Source organism: Pangasianodon hypophthalmus, chromosome 4 (assembly GCF_027358585.1).
Source record: "Pangasianodon hypophthalmus isolate fPanHyp1 chromosome 4, fPanHyp1.pri, whole genome shotgun sequence".
In the NCBI taxonomy this organism is placed as follows: domain Eukaryota; kingdom Metazoa; phylum Chordata; class Actinopteri; order Siluriformes; family Pangasiidae; genus Pangasianodon; species Pangasianodon hypophthalmus.
In genome coordinates, this window is record NC_069713.1 from 18,548,633 (window position 1) to 18,565,118 (window position 16,486).

The window sequence follows — 16,486 nt, forward strand, 5'->3', positions numbered from 1 at the left end:
GAGAATTTTCCTTTCTGTTTCATTATATATTTTTTTTTCCACACCAACCTAATTTTAAAAGTCACAGATATTGTACTCACTATCAAACAGTGAGTACTATTTAGCTTTACATTACTAACACTTACACTAAACCCATGCAACAGCAGATCTAAACAGAAACTATCCACAAATCTTTACACAATCATAGGCTATATGCAAAGGTATGTACAAAGATGCTAGCCAAATATTATATTAATTTACATTATACTTAAGCCTTTTAAATGGTTTTGAAGATTTTAGAGAACTACCAAACATTACTACACTAATCCCAAATTAAAAAGCTCTTATATAGAACAAGGCAGTTGTAACTATTTATTCTCCCAGAATACACTACAATACAGAACACATGTAGGATTGCAATGACAATTAAGAATGTCATCTATTCTATATAATCTAGATCTTTTGCACTTTAGCTGCCAAAACAGTTAATCAGGTTAAATTAAGTTAAACAGTCTCAATCCTTGAATTTAACAAGGCTGTTTTGTGATGCCCAGATTGTCTCAGTCTTGTGATGTCAGTCACCAGTTGGATAGACTGAATCTCAAATCTCAGCTATTGGGTCTTCAGATACACAAATGAAAATATTCTTGAATTTTGTCCCTTCCAATTTCTTGATTTAGATGTAAAATCTGCTATTTGGGTATCAAATCTACTTTAATGAATGAAAAGTCAAACAGCACACCATGGATGTTTATGTCTTTATTCACAGAAATGTTTACAGCGTATTCTGATACCCAGCACACAGAGTGGGCATGTAAATAACATATGTTTTGCACCTGAACTTGATTTTATGTACAAAATGCTCCAAGTCAGACAACTGGAGACCAGTAAAGTCTAAACATCTAGTGTCAGCAAGAAAAGTGTCAGAGGTCACGGCATCTCAGGCACATATTTACATACTCAGTGTATTCAGGACATTCCAACACTTGTCCATTATTTTGTAGCAGAAACCAGTCACTACCAGTTGATCAGAGGTATAGTGTAAAATGCATCAGGCCACACTAAACTTTAGTGAAATGGCCACACTAAAAATAGTGAAAAGGAAAAACATAAGAGGCAAAGAACCATTTAAAAATATTTTCAAAATGAAATACAATTAAGCAAAGTATATTGCTTCCTGGTTTACCAAAATAACAGTACAATCAAGTAATGAAGCAACAATTCTTTTTCTCATGCACTCAATTCTAAGTGAGCATCCTTGGTGGTGGTTCCCTTTTGTTTTTCAAATTTCCAAACAAGCCCACACCGTAGTAAATCAACCATAAAGAATAGTGCTTCAAACGATGCCACAAAACCCCCAGGGGCTCGGAGACCTACTATTATTCGGTGACCTCTCCGCTTTCAGAGTGAAAAGGCCCAGCACTCAAACATCCCGGGAGATGAGGATGTAATGGACACTATTAGGGAAGAGTGGAAGAAGGGGGGAAAGGGCAAATGAAAAGTGGTAGAGGGTTTCACTTCTTCACCACGGCCTCCACATAGAAGGGTCACCCCCTGGGAAGGCGGGGGGAAGGGCAGAAGGGGCTAAAGGTTGGGGGGAGGGTGATCGGGGTGGGGAGGGCCTCATGCCAGCCCCGTCTCTCTGCAAGAGAATTCCAGGAGAGCAGTGGGGGCTGCTGGGTGAGGGGGGGCTCGCAGGAGAGGGAGGGGTGTGTAGTTGGAGAGGACGGGGTTGAAAGGAGGGAAGAGCCAGTGGAGATTGTGTAGGCGAGGTGGGAAGAGGAAGAGGACTGGTGGTGGCAGCACTGCCCGTGGCACCGCTCTCTCCACTGATTTGGGGCAGAGCCTTCAGCAGGTGGTTCAGAAGACGAGCGCCCAGTGATTTGTCCATGCCAGGGCAGTTGAGGAGCAAATTATGCACCTCGTGCATACACTGGATATAACCACTACTGTATCGCTGGCGAGATTCAAAAGCCACACTGGGTCCCTGACTGGCCGCTGCGTATAAAAAAACACACAGAAAAATGGGAATTATGAACTTTGCACATGATAATAAGTATGGATCTTTTTTTACATTTCATTATTGTGTAGATATATCAGAGATGTAAATCCAATATGAGTAGTTCACTAATGGCATTACTAATTTCCCGTTTCATAACACAACTGACAATGACAAAGACTTGTCACAACCGACACAGAAGTTGTCCACAGAGCATTTAATAGTCTCACCTGGTCCAAGGCCCCTTTGAAGGCCCTCCATGTGTTGCACAGTTATCTCCAGAACATCCGCCTTCTCCAGCTTTGATTGCTTAACAAAAGAACACAATAACAAAATACAACTTTTTTGCAGATATAAAGAGTTATGAATCCTTATTTTAATTCACACCAGTAAAAGCCAATGAATAGCTTAACAGGTGGTGTGTATGTGGACATGTGCATGTTGTTTTCTTGTTTTTTTGTTAAAGTAAACTCACATCCAAATTGTAGGCATCCACCATAATACCCTTGAGCTGCTCCAGGCTTGAATTGATGCGTTCTCTACGTCTCTTCTCTATCAGAGGCTTTCGAAGCTAAAATAGAAGTGTTTAGATGCTTGATTACTGTAAAGCAAAGGGTGTTAAAAGGGTAAACTCAGCTGAGAGCTGTGGCATGCACGCGCAGCTATCACCTATCCACTGCAGTATTCTCTAGTGTAATTAATAGCCTGTAATCAGCACGTGGTGTCAAAATCATAAACAGTACAACAACGTCTCGCCCATCAACTCCACCCAAGTCATCGGATGAGGTAAGATTACTTTACCTTACGCTCCTCTTTGGCGCTGAAGCTCTTTTCCGGTCCATTGCCGAGATTTGAAGCAGTCATGGCTGTCAAACGTCTGACGCAAAGTAAAAGTAAATCTGAGACTCGCGGTGATCAGTTTCTGGCGTCGCGACTTTCTCATAAGTGTAGGTTAATGGTGCCTGCTAGTCTGGGAAAATGAGTGTGCCAGCTCGTTTTAAACGTGTAGCTGCTGAAACCTCCCCTCCAAACCACCACCCAGCCATTAACATGACAATGCATGGGTGCTTTAAGCAGCACACTTTCCCACAGTCTCAGGGGAAGGCCATGAAGAGCAAAGCTAAGAATGGAAAGTTTGAGAATAACGAAACTTGTTTCACAGAAAAGCAGAAAGGTCGGTCGGGTCAGATGCAGGTCACCGGAACAGAGAGATTTTGGTGAGAAAATAAGAAAGTGAAAATGCCCAGTGTGGGTACAGTGAGCTGTGCCAATGGGTAAATGACTTTATATACTACTTAATGGTTGTTTATTGACCATCTACAAGAGTGTGATATAACACAGGGCACTGAATTTATTATTATTATTATCATTATTATTATTATAAGGATAGGTTTCCTGTTAATGATTTGATGTAAGTTACCTGAGTTACCTGAGGAATTTTATCTTCAGCAGGATTAAAACAACACTAGACCTGAGGGCAGGAAGGTGGGAACTGCTTGGAGGAGGGTATCACGCTAATTGAGAGAAAAGAAAGCTCATTTTCCCAAGGGATGAAAAACTGAGGGGAATTCTTGATGATTATCTCCACGTTTAGCTGACCCCATTCCCTGTTATTGTTCCCTCCTTTATCTGTGGGACAGACACACTCTGGTGAAGCGAGCTAAAGTCTCTCTCTCTCTCTGTCTCTCTCTCTCTCTCTCTCTCTCTCTGCTCTTGTTAGGCGTTAATGAGCCACAGTCTGCAGGAGAATAGACAAGGTGCCAAAGCTATAATGGCCAGTATAGGCATTTAAACTCGACTTAGTTTTCCTTTCTCACTTGGTTTTAAAATCAATTTACTTGTCCCTCTCACTTCTCACTTCCCGTGATATTTACCAGCACGTGACGTAACTAACTAACTAACTAACAAACAAAATAAACCAACTAAACATAATTAAACTAACAAAAATAAACAACTAAGTAAGCATCTAAAGGAAATTCAGCTAAAAAAAAAACTAAAGAAAAACTAATAAAATAAACAACTAACAAACTAAAGGAACATCAACTAAATAAACAAATATCCATCCACTTTCTGTACCACTTATCCTACACAGGGTCGTGGAGAGCATGGAGTCTATCCCAGGGGACTCGGGGCACAAGGCAGGGGACACTCTGGACAGGGTGCCAACCCATTACAGGTCACAGCTGCACACACACACGCATTCACACATTACGGACAATTTAGAGATGTCAGTCAGCATACAACGCATGTCTTTGGACTGTGGGAGGAAACCAGACTACCCGGAGGAAACCCCCGAAGCACAGAGAGATCATGCACACGGGCAGAACAACTCCACACATATAGAATCAAACCTTCAAACTCGGAGGTGTGAGGCAAAGTGCTAACCACTAAGCCACCGAGCCCCCGTAAATAAACTCCTAAAACTCCTAAAATAACTCCTTTCAACTAACAGACTAAAGGAACTAAAGTAACAAAATGAACAACTAACAACCAAATAAACAACTAAAGCAAATAAAGTCAACAACAAAAAATAAAGTTGGGTTAATAATACTTTTCATTTAATGTAGCTGAACAAAAGAGCTTACCCATTGCAATATAATCATTTGCAGTTTGTCTCTGGTACAAAAATATATGCTAATAGTGCAGCATATTTCAGATGCAAGCACACACCTACCTTTCTGTCAACTACAAATTTAGCAACCATAAACAGTATACTGTGTGGGTGTGTACATATCTATATAAATAATTTAATTTTATTAAATTACTTTTACTTTTATTTATACTCTTGTACACTTTTAGTAAAAAAAAGGTTTAATATAGCACAAAGTTGTATGTACAATGCCACAGTAATAAAACCCATTTAGAAAGCTGTTAACTGTTTTACTGTGAGTACAATTTATTTTAATCTACATGTGGTCATCAGAGTAACCACATGTAGACTAAAATAAATTGTACTCATGCTACATCATTTTCTCCATGTTGTAACAAAGATCACCAGAACAGTGGGACTAAAACATCCATTTAATAATTAGAAAAAAAATTTAAGCAACACATTAGAAAGCTAATGAAATCTCATGCCATAATCTTGCATGCAGGACAATAATAAAATGTTGCACACTCAGTTCAGTACATAAACCTTTCACACCTTTGTTGCTGACGCGACACTTTTCAGATTGTAATGCTTCAGAGATGTCGGCTCTAAGTATGCAAGAAAGATACAATCTTACACGAGCAAAACGGTTGTAAAACATTCACACTTTTCCACTACAGGATTGTTTATTATTATGAAAGCTTTTTTAAATGTTGTGGTTCACTGAACACAAGGTCACCGTTAATAATAACAAGAACACATTTACATTTACTAACTTCTAACAGTCTCTGAGCAGTCATATGTAGGTCTGTTTGTCTGATGAACTTTTGTTTTTCGAGAAGATTACATTACTCTAGACATTAAATGACATTAGACTTTTCACAGCTTTACTTAAATAAAAATAAAGGGCCTTTAAGTCTTATACTACAAGGCTCAGTTTCATATCTTGCACCACTGTTTTATCTTATAGCCAAAACCTTTCCTCCCATGGGTGAGAATATGAACATTTCAGACAACTTAACTGCTACTTAAATTTAATTTAGTCTATGTCTCACAGAACAAGATCAGACATTTTTACAATACTGGTGTTTATAGGGCTCTTTGGAGGACTCTTAATTATTTTTTTGGCTCTATAGAATTGTTGTACACAGTACAAATGGCATTTAGTTAACTGAAAGGAAAGAATAATACAGGAAGAAGTGGTATGTAGTTAACAGAAACAAAGATAAATGTTTTTTCTCAGAAGTGATATGCTGACCATACACAACCCTGTGTTAGGTATACATCTTTGTGTTACATAGGTTCATAGGGGTCCTGACAAAAAACATAATGTATTACAGGATTTTAATGATAACATGGAAATGCTCTGTATAGACCAGACATTTATTAAAACTATTTCTATACTGTGTCACAGAAGGTGTTTTTTTTTTTCAAAGTAATAGCAGTTTTTGGCAGAGAGGAGAGTGTGAAAAAAGATTTTACAAGTAGATGTTCATTTTGGCATGCTCAGTATTTTGAGCTAAGTAGAAAAACTATAAGGGTCTTACTCAAAGGCTCAACAGTGGCTGTTATATCACGGCACATTAAGTAAGGCAGTCATGGCAATACTCTCTCCAGTATTTTGAGTGTGGTTTATAATCAGTTCATGCTACAAAACATAGAGGCCTGTTCTGTGAATGTCTCGGGTTAACCTAACAAAATTAATATCTTTTTAATTACTTTTTTTTTTAATTCAGTATATTTTAATGGCTTTTGCAAAAAAATAAAAAAGTTTTGACAACTTTGATCCATTTTATTTCTTAAAAATGAAAAAATAAAACAAACAAAAAATAAAACATATTTTTCACAAATGCATGCATGTTGTTTATAACATAGAATACAGAATATCATTATATATCAGCATATACTTATCAACATAGTTTGTTTACTTTCTCTTCTCTGTCACTTCTATAAAAATAATGGCAATAACAAGAAAAAAAATAATAATAAAATCCAATACTGCTTAAGAATTCAGTTTTTAGAACACTATATAAATCTATTCTTCTAGCTATTAATAACAGTTCAAATAAATTACCTAAATATCCATAAACCCATTTTTGTTGCTCTTTGCAACCCCTGCCAGCCCCAGTTACACTAATTTAACAATAGAAACAGAATCAACTAATTGTGCATACTCTGACAATATAAATTTAATGGAGGGATTATTATTATTATCAAAAAGTCATTCCATCCCCACAATCATAGCACCTACTCTTAAGGTACCTCTTATACTTCAATATCTAAGAGGTATTTGCTACAAAAAATTATGTTAAAATTATGTTATTATGTTATATGCTATTTGCTACAAAAAATTATGTTATATGCTATAGTTCCTATGGTTTGTCTTCTTTTATTACTATGTATTATATACATTTTCAGTAGAAATCTTTTATAACACCAGATATGAATCATTCAACAGATAATAATTATATAGTTTATAATATTTAAATATTTAATTATATTTAATATTTAGTTTAAATAATATTTGTTTTTGAACTTAAGCAAAAAAAAAAAAGAACCACATAATTAAATTGTTAAAAGTGCTATACAAATAAAATTGAATTGAATTGAATAATTATTACATCCTTGTTTCAACAATTCAGTTACATGCTATGACTTTGTAAATGACACTTGTAATATGTGCTTCATTTTTCAGTTTTGTATATGAATAAATCCAGCCCCATGAAATATTATCAGCTCTGTATTGTGATCCTAGCATTTAATGTGACTTTCTCATTTCCCATGTGGTGCAGTTAGTAAAATCCTGTTGAGAAGACAGCCATATCACCATAATGATTATTTGCAGATGTCTGTCAATGGTAATGTTTATTTGCAGATGTCTGTCGATGGTAATTTCCACTACTTCCAGCCAAAAAGACTATTTTAGATTTTAACTACTGACAAGTGCTCTGGAGCGGGTGTTTCCGTCAGAGCTCAGATTGTTCATGGGCAGCATTCTTCGAACAGTGTCAATTTCGACATTTTTGCGGAAAGTCTCTGTGGTAAAATAGTAAGCCAGTGGGTCCAGAATGGCATTCAGACAACTTATCATCAAAGCATAGTAGTAGGCAGATATCACTGAACATGGTATTATTTCGATATGGTCTCTGTAGGAGTAAATCACCGCCAGCATGAAATGATATGGCAGAAAGCAGCACAGAAATATGGCCAGGTTAATGCTTACCATCCTCTGGATCTTGCAGCTGTCAAGCAAGCCGGACATCTGGGCTGCTGTGCTTTTGCTGACAGCACGTACTAACCCCCAAGAACAGAGAATCATGATGATCAGCGGCATCCCAAATCCTACTGTCAGTGAGGAGGTAAGGTTAACAGCGTTTAAGGCATATGCTGGAAAGCTTCTAAAACAGATGGTTTCGTTTTTATTGTTTCCTCTTAATTTACTGTTCGGGTACATGGACAGGCTGGCTCCAACTGTTAGCATCCAAATCCCCAGACAGACTAGTGGTGCCTTTTTGCGGCCTTCACGCACTCGGGATGACATAGGGAAGCAGACAGCCAGGCAGCGGTCAAGGCTAACACAGGTAAGGAGCAAGATGCTTCCATACATGTTGGCTAACAGTATAAGACCAGCAAACTCACAGACCTTTTGTGATAGGCCTTGAAATCCCAAGTGATAATAGATCCGTAATGGTAGAGTACAAACCAGAAGGAGATCTGCTATTGCAAGGTTGGTCATGTATACAATGGTGTGTGAGCGTGACTTAGTGCAGCAGAAAAAAACTACAAGTGCCATAAGGTTGAGAGTGATCCCAGATATACAGACCACACTATACACTGCAACAAAAACATGGTTTGTCTGATTCTGACACCGTTCAGCTGTGGCATCCTGACACGTCAAGTTACACGACATAGTTCCTCTTTTGGATGGGGCTTAGAATAGTTTATAGCAAGCTGCATTGAAACACAGACAAATGAACGTTAACAAAGAATGGTAGCAAAAAGTTCAAGTCATTTTGCAATATACTTAGGCACAATGTAGAAATGTACTTCTCTATCTCATAGAAAGATAAAGGTCGTGAACTGAAAACCTCAAAATATTACTCAACTCTCTATGTAGTTGCGTGTGAATAACCAAAAGGTGGGAAACTAACGGCTGATTCTTCTAACAGCCAACACGGTGTTGACATTACACAAATGTTGCATGTTGGTAAAATTAATCTCAGGGTAAAAGGGGAAAATATTTCTTAAATGTTTGTGATGTAAAATGCTGTCTTTGCCTACCATACAATATTTGTAGAAACCTTGCACTATATTCAGCTTTAGACAAAATCTATCACAAATATCATTTAAAAAAAAACCTACAATGGATTTGATCCATTTCTATATTTGCAATTATTTAATTGTTAAGCTTTTTTAAATTTGTTCCCATCTGATTTTACAAATAGGGAAAGATATGATATAAGCAAAGAATTGTCATTCTAGGGGTATCCCACAAAATAGCAGTTATGATGTCAATTTCCTTTTTTTTACTAGGAACCTAATTTCTATTGTACCACTGGCAATCAATTTATATTATTTTTTAATTATATGTAACTATAAAAATCTTACTGTTTGGGAGCATGATATTTTAATGTTCTGAAGAGGGTTTCCTGTATTTTATATAATATATTCCACAAACCTGGTTTTGTCATTTTTATATGAAAAATTCACTTTAGATTTTTTTAGTCTGTCTCTACAATGTTCATCTTTATGCCAATGACTGAATTGAAATAGTCCTTGTTACAGTAACTGTAGGTTGTAATACAGTAGAAAACGAGATAAACGTGTCGACCCCCACTGTGGTTTCTAGCAAGCACATGTTGGATGGTCTTTACAGCTAAGACTCAAACATGAAATGTATATTATTTTAGCACATAATATAAACTGTTCAAATTTAAGATAATAGTTGCAGCAAACATTTTATACATAGCATTATAGCATGATATTATCCTTGACTTTGTTGGCTCTGTTTAAAACTTTTCACAGTAAAGCTGAAAACCTGAAATGATCTTTTGTATACTTGTATACATAGAAACTCTAAACACAAAATACTTTCTCTTCCATTTACTTCAAATGTATTTATTATTACATCACTTAGGGTGGCTTTCAGGAAAATTCTCTTTCATACAACTCGCACAGTAAACTAGTTTTTAAAAAGTTTTTTTTAAGAAACATTAAACTGTAACAAAAGTATTTTTGAGTCATGACCCTGAACCATATGGTTCATCATCACACTTACCTGTAAAACATTTAGGAGTGAAGGGAATTCGTTGTGTCAGTTTAGATCCTGCAGTATGGCTCATTTGTTTAGATGTTGCATTCTCATTTTTCTTACTGTGCAGGAGCTAAAGTATATCATGTTAAACGTGTCTTCTCAGGAAGTACCATTTCAGTAGAGCAAAGAGCATGTCTCTCATTTTTTTTCCCCCGAGACCTTTTTACAAAGCTTCCGTTTCTGTTGGTAAAAAGTAGCCAGATAAGCCTATGGGCCAGAGGTATGAACACAGCCTCAATTACAACATAAATAAATTCCCACTCAAAGAGACAAGCCCTTCCTGCAACAATTTATGTGACTTCAGATAAAAATAAGGGCATTACAATTCATATCAGCTTGACTCTACCTACGAAACCTACAGAAGATTACTAAATGTGAAACTGTTGTGGGTGTGACACTTGCACAGCATTAGATAGGGTAAAACAACATAAATGAACCACATTCATGCTCATCAGCTTAAACATCAGATTTCCTTTTGCAAGAATTGCATATGCACCACATACTGAACAAATAAAGCTGAAGACCAAAACACATGCCAAAATAAAATGACAAAATTCAGGCAACAAATAAGAGTCTATGGCTATAATCTTTTGAGAACTAAAAATTGTGATGCAGGACTCACAATATTGCGGTTAACACAGCAGCCAGATGCCTACTCAGCATTTCCAGAAAAAAATGCAGATTTTGTCCATTTCAGTAGATGTCCATTTCCAAACTTTCTGATCAGCAGCGTTAGACGAGTGGCAGGCAGGAAGCTGAGTTGTAGTAGCTTCAGTGTCAATATCATTGTGGCTGGAAATGTTTAGATTGAGTTGATGGAATTATTAATTAATAATGAATTGTCATGTAATAAATTACTATGTAATTAATTATGATTGTGTTATTCTCTGTGGAGAGATGTGAGTGTGTGTGTGCTTGGTGAACTGCGACTGACTCGACCCAGACCAGGATAAAGTGGTTACTGAAGAATGAACAAATGAATTTTTAATTACAGTGTGTCATGCTAATAAATGTCCCAGTAAGTTCTGTAAGCTACAGAAAACACACTGTAATAAATTTTAAGAGCAAAAATAACTGAAGTGCTGAAGAATACAGATTTAAAAATTCAAACAGTAATTTGCAAATGATATTTTCAATTTAAAACAAAGGTGGTTACGTGAATTAACAAATCATTTTTAGGATGAATAAATAACTACTAAGCAACTTATTTGCTAAATATTAACTAAGAGCCTTGGTATCAGCTTGAAGTCCATACAAAGTTTAAAATAAAGTCTAGTCTACAAACTGAAAATTGCTTATTGTCTTTCTGATTTACAGTGTAGCAACCATCAAGAACCTGTTAAAAATTGCATAACCTGTTGTACACACAAACCCAAAACAAAATAGGGACAAAGATTCAGAAAGTCTCACACCAACCCAGGCCACCTCAGACACCTACAACAGGTTTTAACACCACTAACCACCTACAGTTATTTACACTCACTGATCAATTTATTAGGAACCCTTGGACATCTGCACCTTCATTCAAATATCGAATCAGGCTTTAATGAAGCAGCAGCTCAGTGAATAAAATCATGTAGGCACGAGCTTCAGTTAACGTTAACATCAAACATCAGAATGGGCAAAAAATGATCGAAGTGACTTTGACCACAGCAAGGTTGTTGGTGCAAAGACAGAGCAGTTTAAAAATTGCAGAAACTACTGATCATTCACAGATAAGCTTTCTAGAGATTACACAGAATTGTGTGAAAAACAACACCAATAAAATGCCCTTTGTGCAGCAGTTCTGTAAGTGGAAGCATCTTGTTAATGAGAGAGGTCAAAGGAGAACAGGCAGATTTAGGGCTTAGATTCAAGCGAACAGGAAGGCTATGGTGACTCAACCACTCAACCAGAGCCCAGACCTGAATCCAACTAAAAATCTGTGGGATGATATGAAACTGGCTGTGCACAGGAGATGCCTTCACAATTTGATTAATCTACAATGTTTTTGCAAGAAAGAATGGGGAAATACTGCCAAGTCAAGATGGTACTGATAGATTCTTACCCAAAAAGACTGCCTGGTGTAATAAAATCAAAAGGTGCTTCAACAAAGTATTAGTTTAGGGATGTGCACACTTATACAACTAGGTTATTGTAAGGGTTTTTTTCCCCATAAAAACGTTTCTGTTTTATTTTTTACTTTATCTGTATACTTTGCAACTTCATGTTAAAGGTGGGAAAAGATCTGAGATGATTTATCTTAGTTTCATTCTTTTACTTCACAAAAACCTGCCATTTTAACAGGGCTGTGTAGACTTTTTATATCCACTGTAGCCTACCACTATACCCTGGAAAACAATGAAGAAAAAAAAGGGCTGTTGAGAATAAAAGGCATTCACAAATTATAACAACATATAACAACATATAGAACATAATTCAACTCCTGAACCAGACATCCTGTGGAACCTTCTGGCAAGCTTTCTATCTTCTGTCTAATGTGACTGAGTAAGCAAGCTAACTATATTTCAAAGCAACAGTATCTTTCCCAAATCAAGGAACTATTATTTATAGATGACAACAATAGCCATCTGCTAATATTTTACTAGATTTACTTCAGTTTTTTGGGGTTGTTACATTCCAAAAAGATCACTGGGCACACTATCAGAATCTACTATAAAGCTGGGATGCAGTGCTACTGCGAGTCAATATGGAGTCTTTTAATCAGCATTTCATTATAATGACCATGTGATTTTCTAAGAAGATTTCTTTTAATAGCGAGAGAGAACAATCATTTAAGAAAAATACACGAATGAATGTACAAGGACAGTGTGTTGTATCTTGGGCTCAATATCTAAAAACATATTACTTTTGTTTGTACAGAAATATGGTAGATATATTCTTTTATTTTGGAGCTGAATAAGCCACTGCTTTGGTCAGACTACTGTGATGTGTAGTGCATCTCCTATTAGTATCCATGTTAACAATCTTTGTATTTGTCTAGCAAGCAGGGTTGCCAGGTCCTGCATATACTGGCCTTGTATTGCCTATACTGCAAATCATTGTGTGGTTTCTGAGTTGTAGTTGAGATGGGAATTTGCTGACATCTGGCAACTCTCCCACAAGCTTCTCTTTAAAGCTCCATAATAAAAACCTCTTGCTCCCATGAAAAAGCAAACAAGTCAAATCAGGATTTCTCCCAGAACAGTTACTGGACATGAATGAATGAATGAATGGTTTCGATATGTTTCAGGTTGGGCTGTCTCTAAATTCACAATCACTTATTCTTTGCTAAATGTTTATTTTAGACATCAAAATAAAAAATAAGGAAATCTGTTGTTTTCTACTGATATTCTTTTCCTAAGTAGCATACATTTTAAATTCCAACATTTTTAAAGCAGAGTGTTCTTAAAAAAATAAATAATTAATTAAAAAATCAGAAATTAAAATACTTCACTTTCAAACTGCCCTGCCACTGACCCTTAGTCATAAAGCACAGGTACCAAGAGGCATGCTGTGAAACACAAAAAAATAAACAATAGTGACACTGCACAATAATGTGAATAATAAAAGTGGGGTTTTTTTTGTATTCCAATGATTTTCCACTGAATATCTAATATTAGACGTGGTTTGTGCCACAGACTCAACTATACTTCAGTGGTTTGGACAGATTTCCGGTCCTCAGTCTCCTGATTCCCTGAACACCCTGAATGGTGCTCCATGTCCAGGAATGATGACATCAGCAATCCTTAAAGCAGTCCGCCGACTCACATCCTGCACCTCTGGGTTCTCGCTAAGCTCCCTCCACGAGTCTTCATCGGCGCAACACTCAAACAGATCCCCAGCCACGAGAACTTGTCCCACAACTGTTCCCTTAACAAGAACACTGACATCACGTCCTGTATGGCCAGGCGTAGGGATGATGGACACCTGATGGATAACAAAGATTTCTGCCTCAGCTTCATGAGAAACCAACATGACAGTGAAGGTGTATGTTTGAAACAGGTCTTATTTAAATGCTAAACTTGTAGCATAAATGGAAGATCATTTCAGGACAGTTTTGACTTGAAAACTAAGCAAGTATTCTGCCCTCAAACACTGTCATTAAGTACCACTACCATATATAAATATTAGTCATCAACGGACATTCTACAATACCTACGGTAAGCTTGGTGCAGCTTCTACTCAGCCAGCACTTCTACTTTATAAGAGTGAGGCATACCATAACTAAATCCAGTAGTAAAGCTTTGACACACACACTTCCCTTTTCAAAGGCAAAGTGGTGTGTTCATGACCAAATTAATTCCAGTTCTCACTCATGCTTTTTGACCTCGATGTCTGTTTTTGTACTTCAACATTTTTTTCATAGATCTTTCCATGAGCCTTTTCATTTTCTCATAACAATATACAGTGAGATCATTTTCATTTTCTCATAACAATATATATATATATATATATATATATATATATATATATATATATATATATACGCACACACACAATGATTCTCTTGCTAATTAATTATTATTATTATAATTATTATTACTGTTACAGATAGATTATTATTACCACTAAAAAACACTTTATTTCACTATATAGGGGTGTGTGTCATTTTCTCATAGCAGTATACAAAGTTCAATGACATCATAAATGTGTTAAACTGTTCTTCAGTCAGTATACATATATATATACTGACATCATGTCCTGTGTGTGTGTGTGTGTGTGTATATATATACATATATACATATATATATATATATATGTATATATATACATATATACATATATATATATATATATATATATATATATATATATATATATATATATATACATACACACATATATATATATATATATATATATATATATATATATATACATATATATATATATATATATATATATATATATATATATATGCACACACACAGTGATTGTTGCGCTAATTATTTATTATTATTATTATTATTATTATTATATTTATAATAATAATAATAATAATAATAATAATTATTATTATTATTATTATTATTATTATTATTATTGTTGTTGTTGTTGTTGTTGTTACAGATAGATTATTATTACCACTAAAAAACACTTTACTTCACTATATAGGTGTGTGTGTGTGTGTGTGTGTGTGTGTGTCAGGTCTTACATATGGGTCGATGGGGTAGGGTGACCCTTCCGCAAGCCTATTCGGCAGGTATCTATCCCCTTGGCTTACGTCACACCCCACGACTACTGTTGCTCTGGGAAACAGGTTTAAATTGCCCACGTGGTCAGAGTGTCCGTGTGTACCGACCACCAAACTCACATCGGCAGGGGACAGTCCTTTTTCTTTCAGTTTAGAGAGTAGGAAGTCTCGGTCCCATGGCCCTCCAGTGTCCACCAGTATAGTTTTTGGTCCGGTCAGTAAGGTAATGCTGCCGTCTGCCCGAAAAGAGCCATCAGTGTGGCTCAGGCAGTAGCCATGTTTCAGCACGGACACACAGTAAGGGTCACCCACAATAACCTCACTAACTTCAGCACACTCACTCTTCCTAATCCTGCACTCCGCAGCCATCCCCGTGTCAACGTATACTGCCTAGTTTCAATAATTCATATGGTAATGGATACACACGAACTAGCACCCTTTTCTGTTATTACTCCTACGGAAACATACTTGGGACAAAATCGCGTTTTCGCTGCGTTACTGCACTGTAGACAAATGGCGCCATCTTCTGCCATGGTGCATGAGGCGAGAGCGGGGTCTCAGTGCAGCTCAGCTCAGTGTGGGACTTCACTGGGACTTGTATGGAGGAAACATAACACTTAATATAAGACTAATATTTGAAAACAAAGCCAATCAAATGTACCAAAAGAATTTTTTTTTGCTTGCTTAAATGTTGAATTCCACCTATTTATACTGTATGTTTGTACATATTTGTTAAATCTGAAACAGATTTTCCCAGCTAAAACATTAATAACTTGGAGTACAGTCATCATCAACTAGAGGAACATTTCCATCTCTTAGAAGCAGCCTTTGTTTTTTTTTTTTGTTTTTTTTTTTTGTAAATGCATTACAGCACAGTGAAATTCTTTTCTTCAGATATCCCAGCTTGTTTGGAAGCTAGGGTCAGAGCACAGGCTCAGCGCCCCTGGAGCAGGTTAAGGGCTTTGCTCAAGGGCCCAGCAGTGGCAGCTTGGCAGTGCTAGGGCTTGAACCCCTGCGCTTCTGATCAGTAACATAGAGCCTTAACCACTGAGCCAGCACTGGGTAGGTCTGGATCTTAGGTTGAGTGGGTCGTTGGTCACTGGTGTTAGGTCTAGTGGGTCATGCTTTTGGATTTTGTTCCTCTTCCCATAGTTGTGTCTTACTCGAGCAATGCAAAGAATCAAATCCCATGGCAAAGAGCAAGGCATCTTCACTGCACTGTTTCTCAAGTGGATGTTTTGTTTTAGGGGAGGTTGATAAAATTACATGAAACATATTGTTTAGTTAAACTCATGCTCGTGCAGTTATTTACACTGAAAGTCAATTATTTTATTCGAATACAACTATCAATCATGACATCTCTGTAGATTGGATTCTGTGCACAATGAATAGAAATTGTAGTTTTGTGATTTCACTGGGTTTCTGTAG

General features: G+C 36.5%; 3 protein-coding genes and 1 long non-coding RNA gene across 5 annotated transcripts; 1 reads left to right on the forward strand and 3 right to left on the reverse strand.

The window, feature by feature from the left end:
- Window positions 1-723: 723 nt before the first annotated feature.
- her8a (hairy-related 8a) lies at window positions 724-3,028 on the reverse strand. Its single transcript, XM_026936071.3, has 4 exons — window positions 2,780-3,028; window positions 2,454-2,549; window positions 2,209-2,287; window positions 724-1,977 (listed from the first exon to the last, which is right to left on the reverse strand). The coding sequence occupies exons 1-4, from the start codon at window positions 2,840-2,842 to the stop codon at window positions 1,502-1,504; spliced, it is 714 nt and encodes a 237-aa protein (XP_026791872.2). The 5' UTR covers window positions 2,843-3,028; the 3' UTR covers window positions 724-1,501.
- On the forward strand, window positions 2,472-8,149 carry LOC128318200 (uncharacterized). 2 transcript variants are annotated; one of them, XR_008301670.1, is made up of 3 exons: window positions 2,472-2,764; window positions 7,811-7,927; window positions 8,029-8,149. It is a non-coding gene; the product is annotated as an uncharacterized LOC128318200 (long non-coding RNA). The 2 variants fall into 2 exon arrangements; XR_008301671.1 differs by lacking the exon at window positions 2,472-2,764 and adding an exon at window positions 3,406-4,154.
- Window positions 4,989-12,473, reverse strand: LOC113539930 (lysophosphatidic acid receptor 6). Its single transcript, XM_026936061.3, has 2 exons — window positions 9,847-12,473; window positions 4,989-8,519 (listed from the first exon to the last, which is right to left on the reverse strand). Exon 2 carries the CDS (start codon window positions 8,476-8,478, stop codon window positions 7,498-7,500), a length of 981 nt encoding a protein of 326 aa, XP_026791862.1. The 5' UTR covers window positions 8,479-8,519; window positions 9,847-12,473; the 3' UTR covers window positions 4,989-7,497.
- Window positions 12,474-12,613: 140 nt separating this feature from the next.
- Window positions 12,614-15,548, reverse strand: mblac1 (metallo-beta-lactamase domain containing 1). The gene is made up of 2 exons (XM_026936072.3): window positions 15,020-15,548; window positions 12,614-13,791 (listed from the first exon to the last, which is right to left on the reverse strand). The coding sequence occupies exons 1-2, from the start codon at window positions 15,425-15,427 to the stop codon at window positions 13,543-13,545; spliced, it is 657 nt and encodes a 218-aa protein (XP_026791873.1). The 5' UTR covers window positions 15,428-15,548; the 3' UTR covers window positions 12,614-13,542.
- Window positions 15,549-16,486: the final 938 nt, after the last annotated feature.

Excerpts from the sequence above, each read along its gene's own strand:
- her8a (XM_026936071.3), bottom strand. The coding sequence starts at position 2,842 with ATGACTGCTTCAAATCTCGGCAATGGACCGGAAAAGAGCTTCAGCGCC. Across the intron at positions 2,288-2,453 it reads TGGATGCCTACAATTTGGAT|CAATCAAAGCTGGAGAAGGC; the intron begins GTGAGTTTACTT and ends TCTTTTGTTAAG. Across the intron at positions 1,978-2,208 it reads TCAAAGGGGCCTTGGACCAG|CGGCCAGTCAGGGACCCAGT; the intron begins GTGAGACTATTA and ends TTTTATACGCAG.
- LOC113539930 (XM_026936061.3), bottom strand. The coding sequence starts at position 8,478 with ATGTCGTGTAACTTGACGTGTCAGGATGCCACAGCTGAACGGTGTCAG.
- mblac1 (XM_026936072.3), bottom strand. The coding sequence starts at position 15,427 with ATGGCTGCGGAGTGCAGGATTAGGAAGAGTGAGTGTGCTGAAGTTAGT. Across the intron at positions 13,792-15,019 it reads CCTACCCCATCGACCCATAT|GTGTCCATCATCCCTACGCC; the intron begins GTAAGACCTGAC and ends GTTATCCATCAG.